Raw genomic sequence first — 17,323 nt, forward strand, 5'->3', positions numbered from 1 at the left:
GCAGAGCGAGTCAGGAGTAGACGAACAGAATAGCAGCCAAAGCAAAAATGTCACAGTTTCGCCCTAAGGGCGAAGCAATGAATGCGATAGCAACACAGCAATGTCATACGAAGTAAGGTGAGCGGCTTTGGTAGCAATATGAATTGTAGTAAACATGAGCTGAATAAGTAAGCAGATGTGCTGCGGCGTAAGTAGACCGACATGAAGAGAGACTCGATGACCACGAGAAGGCGCGTGTGAAACGGTGGTGTTGATGAGAAGCGCTTCCCGTGGGCAGCGCGCGTGCGAAGGGACACACCTGTAGCGCTGCACTGCCGATCCGGGCAGTATTACATGTGTAGCGTGCGTTGGAAAATGTGGCCCGACTATTACTAACTATTACCCCCCCCCCCCCCTCCCTCCGGCGCTGGCTTCCCGCTTCGTTGCTTGCGCATGGGAGATTGAGTGCGTTCGCTCTCCGTGATAGTGCGCGTCCCCGCACGCTTCCGCTCGGGCATACGGCGCGCGGTGAAGATTTTATCTATACGAAACCTCACGGCGACGGCGACGCCGACGGCAGAAATCCGGTTGAAGTGTCGATATAATTGCTATCGCAATAATAAGAGCGGGAGCGTCGCCCGTTGGTGCAGCAAATGAAGAGACTTAATAAAGATGTAGAACGCCGGAAAAGAAAATACCACAAAACACATTTTATCTCTACACATAATTGCATCACTTTGCTTATTGCTATGTAGGCTGACAAGGTAGAGCCACATATGCAAACGTCACTGAACTTTCCTTCAGCTACCAGTGTCATGGCGAGGCTTTATTTCCAATACCTAAAGTAGCCCGGCTGTCCACACACTGGCGTGGGCGCGATTCACAGCCGCCACCACCGACGGACCTACCAGACGATGCGCGTTACTCTGGCGCCATCTTGTAGCCATCGTCCCCAACCTACCCTTTTCTTCTCAAGCTTTCGCCATACTCTCCACCGCTTTCCTCCTCACGTCTTTCATCCCCCGCTGCGCTCCGCGTTCACTTTCATCTATCGCTGTGCTCGTTCGTTCGGTTACGCCGCCGCCACCGAGGCCGACGCTCGCCGCAGGAACGGGCGCCTAAGAGCTGCGCTCTAAATATTTCTCGCATTTTGGTGCGAATTTTTCTCCCAAGCTGATATAGAGATCAGCAATGAAAAAAAAATTTTTGCAAAGGTATGTTGTGAGATCAAGTCGCTCAGATTGTGTGTATGGCAATCAAGTGATGCGATGTGGCTGCCAATATTGCCAATTTCGTCGACATTTGAATACTTCAATATGTAAGCCCCTTTTTGGGACAAGTTTTTCCACAGGAAAAACTGCCGGTCAGTGCGCGACATATTTCACACTTCAATCACTGTGTCTCCATCACCTATCCTTGGTCCAAACACACAGCACAGTGAGTTGATATCATTATACTGATAGTCAGAAAAATAAAGTTCAGTCAGAACCCCAATCAGAATAATCATGAGCTGGCAAATTCAAGCAAGTGTAAAATAAGCACAGAAGAGAACATGTCAACCAAATGTACAGAACACTTGATGGCATTCAATGCACAACACTCAAGTTTTGATGAACCGTGCTTAAGCAAAAGTACAATACACTTAAAAAGTTCTATTCAGTCCAGGGTCAGGTATCCAAAAAAATCCAACTGGGGATCTACAGCATCCTCAGGTTACACTAACCCACATTAGGCGAATCGCCAGTCGCTTGTGCGTTCGAGACAACACTAGCGGTGCCAATGCTATGCGATTTCGAAGCGGCGAGCATCTGCTCTTTCCGAAGACCTGACTCAGACGCTTAGCTGAATCGCCGACCTCTATGTGGTCGTGCAAGCATTTCGCACGCGTATCAGTGGAAATTATCTCCTCTAACGCAAGAGAGGACTGCTCCACTGCCTTAGTCATGGGGAAATGCAAAGTCGATGCCTCCCCTTTACATTCTCCAGGACATGTATCTGGGAACTCTGAAGGGTTCTCTTTAACAATGTTACCGGCCTCCTCAGCTAGCAGGCCCTTGTACCGACCTTGCGTGCATGCGTTGTCACTGAGTATTAACATGCTATGGGTCTTACATTTAAAGTAACTGGCCTTTTCCTTTGTACAAGTCTCCTGGCTGAGTACTTCCATACTCTTGTACATGTCATATAGACCTATCGGGTCTTCAGGGACGCAGGCAGGCAAGCTCACCTCTTGAGGCGATTCATCTGGGTAATCCTCGCATCTGACGAGGCCACTTGTCACCATTGCAAGAGGCACACCGGAAGAGTGGGTGAGCGTTTCCTCGCTCGCCTCGCACTCTTCGAGGTCATGGGCAATGCGAACCTTTGCCCGGTCCGCTAGCTGACTAGACGGAAGAAACAAACTTTGGTGGTTTTGGTTATGGCAGTGTTGTAGCAGGTGAGGTTACCCCGGGCAAAGTGATGCGTTCCAGCGCCGGATTGGTGACTATATTTTTTATTTACACGGCTACAAAAATTGGATAGCAACCAAGTTCAAATACATCAGCCTTAACATGGCACGTATCAGTTTTATAGCTGAGCAGGTGCAGGCATTCGAACAGCGGTAACACTTATTGTCCTAAACGACGGCGTGAATGCAACTTTTAGTTGAAAAAGTGATGTCGGCTGTAAATAATGCAATTACCTGGTTCCATTATTGCGCACATCGTTCGAAAACCTGGACGAGTTTTCGTTCCCGCTTCAATATTGCACTCTCCAGCACCCAGTTTGATTTTATATGTGAAATGATTTCAAGTACCCAATCGTAGAGCTCAAACGGCGTCAAAATCTGCCTTGACAAAGGCCTTTGTAGGCTTGCCTTGGCAGCCAGCCGTTTCAGGGTGCCACCTACCCACTAACAGGCACTTTTCTGTGTGCTTTGGCAAGAAAATGCCATGTAGCATCCGAATTAAAATTTTGCTTGCGACAGCACAGGTTTGCAAATATCTTTGTGCTCTTATACTGGGAAGCAGCGCCGTCCGAAAAGTATTGTATATGTTTTGCCTGCGGCATGTCTACCTTAAGTTGATCCATCAGCATGTGCTGAAATGTCGAAATCGTGGCAATTTGCAAACGTATGGTCGAGGCAGTCGGATATCACTACGTACGTTTGCACATGTTTCCTCGCCAGAAGAGTCCGTCGAGTGAGAGTACACCACAATCTGGTGCACTGTTGCATGAAAGTTGTCTCGATATATTGACTGGCGCGCTCTGTATGAGAAAGCTGTAGATTTCAGAGAAATACATACCTATGACCTGTGCAGGCGTGAGAGTTTTCTTCAAGTTGCCTAAGTGCCGAGCTTGGACCTTGCTGACAAAGTGATGCGATTTTAAGTCATTTATCATGTCAAGGTGATGGTCCACGAAGTAATTAGTAGTTAACAGGATTGTTTTGAATCGGTGCCGCACTCCAGTAGCCAACTGACTGAGAGAAACACAAACAAATCCAGGTTACGTGCAGGAGAGCTCAATATCAGTGATTTGTGCGACAAATCTACTGGGCAGTTGGATATACCTGTCATACAGCTCTAATTGGTTATCTCACACACAGTAATCTCGAGGAGCGAATCATTTGTTTGTAAAAGAGCCAATAACTGTAACATCAATTTTAGATTTTGGTGGTAAATGCAAACGAAAACGGAGTGCGTTCCCGGGGCGCCGGCGCGTTACCAGTGGCGTAGCCTCAGGTAGGCGAACTTCCAAGAGCTGCACTCCAGCTATGTGTTACTTTTCTTTCATTCCTCGTGCGATTCCTTGATATTCATTAGCAGTAATGTTTTCTGCTTGCATCGGACGACATATTTCTTGCCTGGAAGACAGACGCATCTGTATTCATCCTCATAGAACTTCGTTATGCTTCTTATTGTTCTCTCATCTAGAAGCCCAAAATTCCTCCCTGCTCCCTAATTGTCATAGCAATGCGAACTTGACTTTCCGATGCCCCAAAGTACTCGGCAACCTTTTTCTGGACCATGAACGAGGCGCCGATGTGAGAAGGGAATATTTTTCGACCGCTTTCGTTCTCGTACGAATCGATCTCTTACATCCTCAAAAAGCTTATTATATAGTCTTCAGCAAGTGCGGTGGTTGAGGCCGTTTCATAGGCTATGCCTTGCACTTAAGCAGCCTTGCTATTATCGTTGGGCAAGGTCTGCGACAGCTGCTTTTTACTCGTGGAGCTTCCGCTTTCTGTTCGAGACCCTTCCAGTCTCATCTTGTTGTGCAGCACAGTGTGTTCAGGTGGATGCACTGCCGCCTTCAAATGTAAACCCGCATAATGTTTCACAATCTACCAAGGTTTAATTGGCTGCGTCTAACTGCGCCCACATTTGAAAACATTTAACTTTACGTTGTGGACTGATTATTGTGGACATTGTTGACATTTACATTGTGGAATTTCACTCGGAATCAGTCCCAAGAGGGGCATTGCTGTAGCGAGGTCCAGAGATATGACCCAAGTTCACCCATGGTTTGACCCATAGGCGGAGAATGGTTCCGAGCACATCTCTGACTCACATAGTGTCGTGAACTTCTTAATGTAGATGCAATAATCGTGGGCCCATACTGTTTCTAAACTGTTCTTGTCGCTTTTCGCACGCAACATCACAAGACTAAGTTCACGCTCGTCTAGGCTTTCAGCTGTAATTATGAAGATGTTTTTCCCTTGTGTCGTCTTATGACAGTCTTTGGGTCCCAGTGGGGAGGGCACAAGGTGTTCATCTGAAAATAGAAAAGTTTACATATTACAGTTAGACACTTTATTTATAATGCTTTGCTTGAACGACGCCAGCACTCTTTCTGCGTTTAATCTGTACTTATTCGCAAATATTTCAATTATAACCTGCATGAAACGTACCCTTCAAATCTGCAGGGCTCTCTGGGGAAATTAACCCATTGTGAAGTTGCATGTGCAATGGCGGGATGGTTTACTTAGCACACACCAAACACAAGCCGCATTGCATTGAAGCGTGCGTCTTTTCGCAATGAAATGGAGATGATTGCAGCGTTTCTCTTTCGCCTGCGTTGCAGACGATGCTAGATTTGTTGTCTACATCCCAGGCCAGCAAGCTTGGGCTTCGGAGCGCCGGAAAACGTGCTCAAGGTAGTTTGGCTCGCGTCGGAAAAACACCGGTGCTCACATGAAAAATCAAATAGTGTTGCGCGGTTTGAAAGTAATACCTTTTTGTAACTTCTCATATGCATAATAGACACGTACATAGGGTTATCGAATGAAGTGGAGCATATGTTTCTAGGCGGCTCACCAAAGCAGCCTTTTCTACCTTGCATACAGAGCTTTTTGCAAAGAAGTAGAAATTTATCATATTTCCCCATGTGATCGGCTGTACCTTGGACACTTTAAGTATTTTTCAGTTATACTGTGTTACCATTATATACGTTATCTGTGTGTTCCAGATTTTGCTAGGTCCGGAGAAAAAATTCTAACTTGGCAATTTTACTTATTTTTGCCGATCCCAAAAGCACTCGATGTGTTCAAATATTTGAAACATTGGCTATTTTAGTAGTCACACCAGTTAATTTTTTGCCTTACATTTGAAGGACTGCATCACACAATGTGTCCTCGAAAAAAAAATGCTGATTGATGCCTTCGTGTTCATCTTGGCATGAAAAACAAGTTATCGTCAAAATGCTACAAAATTATTGGACCAAGAATGAAAATAAACGTGGAGGAGGAGTTCTGAATTTCGACAAACACGTGGAAATTTTTCAATTATATCTGCGATGGTTTAAAAACACTGGTTTAATTGGCTTGGAATGACCCATAGCTTAGTTTCTGACCAGCGTTATTACAGAGTTTTAGAATAGGGCCCCAAGGAAATAGCATCGAAGCCACTGCGCATGCGCCAGACGCGAACTGCGTTTGGGTTTTGCGTCGGGCACGCTATTTAACTGATTTAGCAGGAGCCCCAAAAGCTTCCCAAAAAGCTTTGCGTCAACAAACATGGCGGCACCCATCGAAGCGACGGCTCTCACCAAGCACCAAACTGGGCTCGATTCGTGGTAACGCATGAAGTTCGTAAGCTAGGAGAAGTGACTGCCGTTATCGCTTTCTCTGAACTAACGTGTGTAATGAAAATTGGTTCATTAGACGCCGGTGATTCCGAATTCAATTGTCGATTTCATGGCTCGTAGGCCTAACATGGATTAGCTTGGCTAGTGAAGGCACGTAAAGTTGGTTACTCAAAATTAAGCGCAACAAATCGCTTGCTGTTAATAGAATAACCTCTAAAATGTTATTAAACGCGAAAACACGAGTCAAAATTACTCTTCTTATCGCAAAATTGTATAGTTTATTTTAATATTTATAATAGTTTCTCTTTGACACCGTAGTGGCGCTGCAAGCGCAAGACGCTATTCGCAAACGCAAAGCCGTATTCTAAAACTCTTCACTCCTGCATGCCCCAACACTAACACCCGCAATTAAAGCTCTTTGGTGCCCCAAACTTCTGAGGCCCCTATTCTAAAACTCTCTATTGGCTGTTATTGGAACAGTTTTATTTCCACCTCCGTGTGAGGCTTATCACTCATGATCGATATGGACCAGTATACTACAACGTCGTACATTAGCGATAAGGATCCTCAGTTCGTTTTTCATAGGACTGCAGTGTATTTGTCTTATTATTAAATAATTGATCGATTGATTGAAATAAGGACTTTTCGAAGCATTGAAAAAAATATTGAAATAACCGATCAAGGCTGATCGGTTGAATAATTGACCTACTGAATGATGCATACTTGAATAATCAGTGACTTGTTTGATTATACGATCGATGGAAATCCAAGGTAGTGTTCAAAAGCATACAATTTGTATGGCTTCTTTTCATCAATCAATAAGTCAGCCAACCAGTTCATCGATAGATCAATGCAACACAGTTGATTATATTTGCCAACTCTTGCTTTCTCGCAGTCAATGCTGGATTACGCCGCAAGAAAACATGCACACCCGAAGATTGCGCACCGCTTTCTCGACATCGTAGACGACAAAGCCGTGTCCGCGTTTGCCGAACGCGAGGGTCTCTTCGAGCGCGTGTGCTCCTTCCTGACGCTGCATTGGATCTCTGACAAGGCGGCCGCCCTCAGGAACCTGGAACGTCTCACAGCTCCCGGGGGGCAGTGCTTGGTGGTGTTCAACCCACGCGTTGCACCGCAGCAGCTAATAAATGCCATGATAGAGTCCGGCAAGTGGAAAAGGCACGAACACGTAAGTCATAGGCCTACAGGCTGGTGCCGTAGATTACATGCTAAAACCACAGCTGACTAGACGGAAGAAACAAACTTTGGTGGTTTTGGTTATGGCAGTGTTGTAGCAGGTGAGGTTACCCCGGCGCGCTTGCAGGGCAATTGTTCCGCCCGAGTATGTTTTACGTAAGTATTGTACACTCTTGCTTCACCAAACGTTCATCAATTCTGCGTATGAGGAACGCAAACAACAGACGAACTATTTTGTTCATTACTCCGGGCACTTGAAAGTCTTGAAAGCCTCAAGAAAGCCTCAGTCGTAGGCCGCGAAGTAACGCCTTTATCTCCTTTTCGAACGGCGGGAGAAACGGTATAGTATATGATAAAAGCACTGTAGCAAGCAGTTGAAATTACAAAATGTATTTCCATGTTAAGGAAGCAGGGGAAGAAAACTAGTATTATTTCAATCAAAACAGACGCGATAGGAGGGGTCTTTTTGTGGACTTCACATTATACGTATTCTTAGGCGGATGTTCACTGGTAACGTTTTATCGAACTTCAATCAAGTGGTGCACTTCATTGCTCCTTGAAGAAAAAAGATACTGCGCTTCTCGTTCTTCGGCAATTTCTATGACGAGAAACCGCTGGAGAAGCACACCTTCACTCTAGTGAAATCAAGTATACCCCGAGAGCACCTAATTACAGTATTTTTCACATAGGAAGTGGCGTGAAGTGAGATTAAAGCGCATTGGCCACTTCAGCCAAAGGGTGGCTCTGCCATCCACTTTTTTGTGTTGAGCGGCGAAAACGTTCTAGAATACGGTACACATTCGCTTCTAGGATATCCGTTATGGGGCGCCGCAGGAGTGGCCACCGCAAGTATTCTAATGCCCATGAAGAAGTCATATTAACCTAGTTGGCAAAGCCTTGATGCATTGGATTCAAGGAAACTTTGGATTCAAGTGTGTAGCTGATCAGAGTGTCACAGCCACGTTATCAATCAATTTTTAGGCGGTTTATATTGAGCTGCGCACAGACCACCAGAAGACAATGGAAGTAAATTTACAGTGGATTCAGGGCCCTGCTGCAAACCCCCACAACGTTGCTTCTGACCAGCAGGCACACGCTCCACCCAGTCTTGGTCCTCCCTTTATCCAACTGCCTACTTAATCCTGCTTTGCACCCGTAAAAACTTACCTCGTCCAATGCACACGCAGTCTTATTCCACAATGAATCGACTACTTGCCTCGTTACCTTACTAAGGCGAAGTTGGGCCCAGTAGGCTGTGGGCCGTTATGGCCCTTGTGCCGGCTGTCAGCTGTGCTCGGAAACGGCCACACTATCCATTAGACGCAACTCGTGACAACTGCTTTCTTCCATTGACAGGATCACGTGCCCGCCGCTTAATAAACACTTTTTCAGCCTTATAACCAAAACTCTTCCACATTTTTCTGCGAGCAGACAGCTTCTCAACCCAACAAGAATCGCTGCGTACACATCAGATACCTCAAAACACTGATTGAAATTACACAATAACAATCCTTATACAGCATACATATAAGCATTCTGCCATATGGGAAACCTTCATCGAACAAAAAATGAAACAGCGGTGTGATCATAAATTTCATAATAAATTTTGCTTTCAATGACAGGCTCTCAAATCGGCTCTCCCGGAGTCTTGGGAACATTACGATGTCAACACCATGATGTCAAAGCTCGAAGGACTAGTCGCGTCCACAAGCCTGGAGCCCGTGTCCTGTGAAGTTGTGCCTCTGGAGATCGTGAGCCCGGAAATAGACATGCAAGTTCGTACGTATCACAGGCCTTCCTCGAAATATTTCCTAGCCTGAAATAAGAGGATGAGTGGGACGCATAGTGACCAGACTTTTCGACAAGCCAACGCAATCAGCCACCTCGCAGGTCATGCTTCTTTATCTTTTCCCAAATCTCTTGTTTTGTTTTGTGTGTATCACTTCATAACGACAGAAACTTATTGTCGACACATCTCTTGCTTTGATGCCCTATTTGTTCAGGGAAGGCCAAATGACGACATGAGCAACTCTGCCCGCAACAACAACAAAACCCTTTATTACTGTCTAATAAATATACATGTACTTGTTGCAAGGTTCCGCCCCCTTGCTCTCTGTGCCATCTCGTAGCTGCAAACACATGCACAAGGTCGCGACACATACACTATTCTTTTATGACCACAATGACAAGCCCTTCCTTGTATTTTGGCATTTTGTTTTGATTACAATAGCTGCTGTGGCTGCAAATGAGATGTTTTTCGAATGTTTGTTCCTCGTAACGGAAAAAAATTGTTGGTTAGTTAAAAATCACTCCTTTTACCTAGTTACTGCAATCTGACAGAAACTGCAGTACCCCTCGTTTTACGCACCTAGATAAATAAACTAAAATTTACTTCTATGCAGGTGGTTTGTGTGCCCATATACAAATATATCGGCACATGAAGAAGGAAGAGCAGGCTGAAATGGAAGAGTTTGCCAGAGAGTTCGCTCTCCAAAACGGCTGCGTGAACTTCTCGGTTACGGGCATAGTGCACCAACTTAAGTGCGTCATTCACGCCCGAAAACCACGGTTGCTGAGTTGAGAAAAGCTAGTTATATCTACCAGAAGACTTCTGTGCGGCGTCTGCAACCTCCACCGCTGCCCACAAGACCGAGAGTTCTAATCAACTTCAGAAGTTTAGAAGTTCAGGCCACATCGCGTAGTATTGTCATTTTTCTACACTGCGCCAATAAAAGAGGGTCACTGGGAATATTTGAGGTAGCTACTGAGTTGCTACAGGTGTGCAAATGCACCTTCTGAAGCTAAGACGGAACAATAAATAGTTTCTCTTGGGAAGTGGTAGTTACCATGAATATATGACATGACCTAAAGAGACACTAAAGGCGAATAAAAAGTCAAGTTAAAGTGACAGGGTAATGCCAGAGAACGTCTAAGGCGTCAATGTAATCGCGAACAAAGCTTTATTATTTGACAAATTGAGGTAAATGCACCACACGATTTCAGGGCCCTCCGGGACATTAGGCAACAGAGATATGATGCAGCCACTCCTCATTATAATTCTGTTGCTTGTACCGCTAGTACTGAACCACTCGTATAAAAAATATTTCACTACATTATAAGAACAAGATAACGCTACTTGTCTATTTCTACTAGATTCTTACAAAGAAAACGTAACTTTTTGACGTTACCCTTGATAACGACATGGGTGGTCTAAAGGTTTCGTGTTCGCTTGACTCTGCGCCGCGCGCGCTGTCGAGTTTTATAGTTTCGTTATCGCGTAGTACTGCGCTGGGTTTTCTGCCTCACGAAACTCACGCTTGAAATTGACAGCAGAAGAGAATGCCACGTCCGTGTGATGTAGTGGGTGGTGCAAACGCTCCGCGTCACCGGTCCAAGAGCCGTTGCAGCTGCGAATCCAAGGTGACTCACCATTGTGGGCCAAGGAGTGAACCTCTGCGTTCGAAGTTGTTATACGCCGTACCTCTACTACAGGGAGTTGGCAAAGAGTCAAGAAATCTTATAGCATGCTTGCTACACTTTATTGCACAGGGTTACCGATTTCCACGATGATCTACTCAAGTCGTGTGGCGTGCCTTTCAAAGCAATGCTTTGCAGTAGCGCTGTTCCGACAGCCTTGCCTGCATTCTCAAAAGTGCAAGAAGCACTGCAAGACGAAGATGGGGCGGTCACGGTGACATTTGGTTTTCACGAAGGAAAAGCTATAAATAGCGAATATGCGCAGTCATGACATCCAGTTGCGTTTATTAAATGCGAAGCATATCTTGGCGAACATTTGCTACTTTGGCACTATCTATCTATCTAGCCGCCTACGTCTTGGTGCTCTCATGGTCGTTTCGTTAACTTGGTAGGTACCAAAATAGGCATAGTATGACAGGAGTGTATGAAGAATATAACTGATAGGTCATGACATAAATGTCATGACATGCGTGTCATGTAGGTCATGACAATGACCAAGCGAAAAAGATTAACACTCAAAAATCACTGAAATGGGTTCGGACGTGGGTACTAAGTGAAGGAAACACTAGAGGATACTGGTAGAAGTCATAGCAATGAGCATGGCTCAGCAAAAATGACAATGACTCAGCGAAAAAAAGATTAACACTCAAAAACCACTGGAATGGGTTCGGACGTGGGCACTAAGTGAAGGAAACACTAAAGGATGATGGTAGAAATTATAGTCAGGAGCATGACTCAGCAAAAAGAAAACAATGACTAAGCAAAAAAAGACTACACTCAAAAGCCACTGAAATGGGTTCTGACGTGGGTACTAAGTGAAAGAAACACTAAAGGATGATGGTAGAAATCATAGTCATGACCATGTAACGCTAACATAGAGATATCAAGAGTTACAAAAGCACATTGGTGTGCTCGTTTGAGAAATCCGAATTGGGCTCTTTAGAAGACTTTAGGTCCCATGCGAAAATCGAGGCTAGGGTGTTATTTTCATAGGGCATGTTAGTACAAGGAAATTTACGACCGATGAAGCTTGCAAAAACACAAAATCAGAACAAGCTTTAAGAACCAAGTACCACATGCAAGAGTGTGCATGATATACAGTATGCCCTCATTATAACAAAATTTAGTTGTGTGTTTTGCTTTATTCAAGGTTTTCGCCGGTAAGACTGCAGATCATGACCAGTTTGTTTTATTCAAAGTGAAGTGGCACTAGATTCCACTCAGCACAAATACAGGAGAGGGCAAAAAGGAACACCTCACTGTGGCAGAATAACTTTATGAATATCCTCGATGTCCAAAATGTGAACTTTGCTTGCTTAGAAACAAAATGGTGAAAAAAACTTAATGTTGTTCCTGAAGAAACCTAAGAAGGGAATACTGGAAACTGAAATTGTTTCTTTTAACTATCATAATTAATATGTACGGCACTTCATTGTATTTTTTCATGCTCCAAATACAATACTGTCATGTCGCTAGAAAAGAGTCTGGCTTGATTTGAAGTGAGCTCACATGCAATTGAATTGCACTCCTTGCATTACAATGGCGGTTCTAAGGACTTTCTATTTTAAAGAATATACTTAGACGAAGTGTGTTTCCTGCCTCAATAACTGTTACAACAGGGATTCTCTGTAGTGCGCCAAGCTGATTACACTAACACATGCAGAACATGACAGCCACACGAATAAATGCTGAGTCTTCTAAGAGGCATATGCAAGTGGACTGGCTTCTTTAACCCTTTGAGGGTAACCCGCCGTACTTGTGTGACGGCAACGGAACATTTAAAAAATAACGCGCCTTTTGAGAACGAAGCGTCGCCTACCATCACGCTGGATGTGCTGGAACCTTCTGGGACTTCTAGAAAAAAAATTCTTACTGTGCTGTGAGCCCTTGGCTTTCTCCAAAACTGATCTTTCTCTTAGCTCTATGTGGCTGTCACTGCAGCAGTTTGGGAGCATTTCCGCTTGACCTAGTTTACTAAAACAAGTTTTGTAAATTTCATTACATTTAAAAAGTTATGCTATTTTATCCTGCATACAACATAAACCATGTGTAAAACTGCGAGTACTAAAAAGTTTTGTCATTTTCTTTGTGACTTAAAATATTTTTTGCCCACTTTTCCTCGAAAAGTCTCTCTGGTGAAATGAAAGGTGCAATAAATATATTAGTGGCGAATAGTGATTTTTGAGACCGAATCGAATACGAATCAAATAATGCCAGAAGCGAATCGAATAATTTTTAAATAATGAACAGTCTTATGACAAATAATATAAAATGATGTTCACATCCTAGTCCTCTTACAGTTAGCAAGTTTCTGTCATTGCATACTACATTATGAAGCGGTGTTTATGAAAAGCACAAATGCAGCAGCAAACTCGCAGTTTCTTCACATGCGCAGGACTTTTCAGTTAGCGTGGATGATTGCTTTATAGCATGTAAAGTAGGGCTACCTAAACGACGTAGCCTGCTTTACTAAGCAAATTTTCATGTTTTATGTCTATAATATGCCTGTTGAGGTAGAAATGTACCGTACTTTTGCTTCAATTTTATGTTTAATTGGGCTTTTGAAATGTTTGAAAAGTATTCGAAAAATATTTGCATTTACGAATAGTGATTATTCGATTTGAAAACAGAATCGAATAGGGCACTTTTAAATTTGTTAGTCAAACGTTTCCAATATTCGCACACCCCTAAAAGACATATAACACCTAAACTGGGAGACGTATTTCCCCAAAAAAGTGATCCTCAATGGCTTAAACGAGAGCAAGTTGAGAGCCCATTCATCTTTTCGATAAATTTAAACCCATAGGCTACTCGAGCAATGCTTTATAATAACCCTATAAACAGGCAAGTGCTCCCTTTAAGTAGAAATTCAGGAGAAACTACAGGGACATTGGGGTTTTGAAATATTTGAAAAGTATTCGAAAAATATTTGCATTTACGAATAGTGACTATTCGATTTGAAAACAGAATGAAATAGGGCACTTTTAAATTTGTTAGTCAAAAGTTTCCAATATTCGCACACCCCTAAAAGACATATAACACCTAAACTGGGAGACGTATTTCCCCAAAAATGTGATCCTCAATGGCTTAAACGAGAGCAAGTTGAGAGCCCATTCATCTTTTCGATAAATTTAAACCCATAGGCTACTCGAGCAATGGTTTATAATAACCCTATAAACAGGCAAGTGCTCCCTTTAAGTAGAAATTCAGGAGAAACTACAGGGACATTGGGCTTTTGAAATATTTGAAAAGTATTCGAAAAATATTTGCATTTACGAATAGTGACTATTCGATTTGAAAACAGAATGGAATAGGGCACTTTTAAATTTGTTAGTCAAAAGTTTCCAATATTCGCACACCCCTAAAAGACATATAACATCTAAACTGGGAGACGTATTTCCCCAAAAAAGTGATCCTCAATGGCTTAAACGAGAGCAAGTTGAGAGCCCATTCATCTTTTAGATGGTTTTTAATAACCCTATAAACAGGCAAGTGCTCCCTTTAAGTAGAAATTCAGGAGAAACTACAGGGACATTGGGATTTTGAAATATTTGAAAAGTATTCGAAAAATATTTGCATTTACAAATAGTGACTATTCGATTTGAAAACAGAATGAAATAGGGCACTTTTAAATTTGTTAGTCAAAAGTTTCCAATATTCGCACACCCCTAAAAGACATATAACATTTAAACTGGGAGACGTATTTCCCCAAAAAAGTGATCCTCAATGGCTTAAACGAGAGCAAGTTGAGAGCCCATTCATCTTTTCGATAAATTTAAACCCATAGGCTACTCGAGCAATGGTTTATAATAACCCTATAAACAGGCAAGTGCTCCCTTTAAGTAGAAATTCAGGAGAAACTACAGGGACATTGGGGTTTTGAAATATTTGAAAAGTATTCGAAAAATATTTGCATTTACGAATAGTGACTATTCGATTTGAAAACAGAATGAAATAGGGCACTTTTAAATTTGTTAGTCAAAAGTTTCCAATATTCGCACACCCCTAAAGACATATAACACCTAAACTGGGAGACGTATTTCCCCAAAAATGTGATCCTCAATGGCTTAAACGAGAGCAAGTTGAGAGCCCATTCATCTTTTCGATAAATTTAAACCCATAGGCTACTCGAGCAATGGTTTATAATAACCCTATAAACAGGCAAGTGCTCCCTTTAAGTAGAAATTCAGGAGAAACTACAGGGACATTGGGGTTTTGAAATATTTGAAAAGTATTCGAAAAATATTTGCATTTACGAATAGTGACTATTCGATTTGAAAACAGAATGAAATAGGGCACTTTTAAATTTGTTAGTCAAAAGTTTCCAATATTCGCACACCCCTAAAAGACATATAACATCTAAACTGGGAGACGTATTTCCCCAAAAAAAGTGATCCTCAATGGCTTAAACGAGAGCAAGTTGAGAGCCCATTCATCTTTTAGATGGTTTTTAATAACCCTATAAACAGGCAAGTGCTCCCTTTAAGTAGAAATTCAGGAGAAACTACAGGGACATTGGGGTTTTGAAATATTTGAAAAGTATTCGAAAAATATTTGCATTTACGAATAGTGACTATTCGATTTGAAAACAGAATGAAATAGGGCACTTTTAAATTTGTTAGTCAAAAGTTTCCAATATTCGCACACCCCTAAAAGACATAACATCTAAACTGGGAGACGTATTTCCCCAAAAAAGTGATCCTCAATGGCTTAAACGAGAGCAAGTTGAGAGCCCATTCATCTTTTCGATAAATTTAAACCCATAGGCTACTCGAGCAATGGTTTATAATAACCCTATAAACAGGCAAGTGCTCCCTTTAAGTAGAAATTCAGGAGAAACTACAGGGACATTGGGGTTTTGAAATATTTGAAAACTATTCGAAAAATATTTGCATTTACGAATAGTGACTATTCGATTCGAAAACAGAATGAAATAGGGCACTTTTAAATTTGTTAGACAAAAGTTTCCAATATTCGCACACCCCTAAAAGACATATAACATCTAAACTGGGAGACGTATTTCCCCAAAAAAGTGACCCTCAATGGCTTAAACGAGAGCAAGTTGAGAGCCCATTCATCTTTTAGATGGTTTTTAATAACCCTATAAACAGGCAAGTGCTCCCTTCAAGTAGAAATTCAGGAGAAACTACCGACAATTTAAGAATAAGAGTTGTGGACATGGTCTGTAAGAAGCTTTAGACAGCAGTCTCCAAGGGCCTATTCAGTGCTGCATATTTATTTAAACATGTAGGAAAAAGCCACATAAATGTATTTTTACCATATATTATAATACAAAGTGATAAAGTGCATGTTAATAAATAGGTTAGGTGCTTAGAATGAATGAGCTTTCGCTAAACATAGCATCATTAACAGCGATGCTTGCAACTCTGTCCCTGTTGTTGCTTTGATCGAACCAACCAAACAAAAATGCCTCACAAGTTATGTTTGCTCTGCAAAACGGCTGCTATCTGGCCCCACATGGACCTCCTCCAAGACAGGCGCAATTTTAATTCAATGTGGTCTGTTAAAATAGGTGAAACCACTGTGTGTTTGCGTTACAGAACCTGGAGGGCTTTTTTGATTGCTCACATTTGGCGGAAGTGCTGTCTCCCGAGTTGAGCAGTAACTGCACTTGAGCATAGCTTCTCCACAATTCCTATATAACAACACGTTCAGGCTACTTAAGCACATCCTCTATGCCACAAGATTGGTAGCGTGCTCCACAGACTACCATTCATTGCAATGACAGGCAAGTAGTGCAACTAATCGCAAATGCACCTAACTGTCCCTGGTGGAGGCACCAATATATTCTGGCAGTTGAGGCTGCCTTTAAAATTTTGCACTTCGGTATGGAGGCATTAGACACTTATGATAAAATGAACAGTCCTTCCAAATAGTAGGCTATTGTATCACGCAGTTGCAAACATAGGCTACTTGAAAATAATTTGTCGTGCTAATGGCAAGTTGGTAATTTAAAATACAAAATGTGAATGCAAAAATGAAACAGGAAAGTATGTGCGGCACTTGCCTATAACAGCGTTGACCGTGATAGGGTCAAAAACCTCCCTTTTCCCATTGGTGACGTTGTTTCCGAAGAGTGAGTGGCCCATGAAGTTTTCCTCTGTGAACACGTGGTGACGCAAGGCCCTTGCAAACTTGCCTGGTCCACCATGGCAGGCCATGGTAAGCTGTGCCAGGATCATTTGAATAAGCACTTCTCCAATATATGTGAACCAACAGGTTTAAGTAAATGTTAGCAAGGTAGTTTCAAGGCTTTTAAGCGCATTTAAACAACAGCCGCACTCCAAACAAATCACATCAAGGGTGCTATGCAGGATGCCCCGAGTTTGGCGAAACTCGGGATCTTCACGAGCTCTGGCGACGCCCCAAGATCAAAGAACAAATGGTAACAAGACGAAGTTTGCCCATCGGCACGCCTCCAGTTTCATTGGTTAATCTAGATTCACTCTGGGTGGCTATTATCCCTTGGGCGTTGCCATATGGGCGGTCGACAAACTGGGGCTCACGTGATCATACGGTCGGTGAATGGTCGTGCCTTCTTTCACTTGTTTGTCGTTCCACCGAGTGCAATACAGGCACA

General features: G+C 42.8%; 1 protein-coding gene across 6 annotated transcripts in view; it reads left to right on the plus strand.

Annotated features, from left to right (window-relative positions):
• Window positions 1-17,323, plus strand: part of LOC119456320 (juvenile hormone acid O-methyltransferase-like) — a 58,576-nt gene that overhangs the window by 15,217 nt on the left and 26,036 nt on the right. For 5 of the 6 annotated variants that reach the window (XM_049669730.1, XM_037718023.2, XM_049669727.1 and 2 more), the window contains exons 3-5: window positions 6,944-7,237; window positions 8,868-9,024; window positions 9,648-10,343. In XM_049669730.1, coding sequence (XP_049525687.1) covers window positions 6,944-7,237; window positions 8,868-9,024; window positions 9,648-9,826 — 630 coding nt within the window. In that variant the 3' untranslated portion in view covers window positions 9,827-10,343. Of the gene's footprint in view, window positions 1-6,943; window positions 7,238-8,867; window positions 9,025-9,647; window positions 10,344-17,323 lie in introns of those variants that run through there. The other variant, XM_049669726.1, reaches the window with a different exon arrangement.

The sequence above is a fragment of the Dermacentor silvarum genome, chromosome 6, assembly GCF_013339745.2.
Source record: "Dermacentor silvarum isolate Dsil-2018 chromosome 6, BIME_Dsil_1.4, whole genome shotgun sequence".
Lineage (NCBI taxonomy): Eukaryota > Metazoa > Arthropoda > Arachnida > Ixodida > Ixodidae > Dermacentor > Dermacentor silvarum.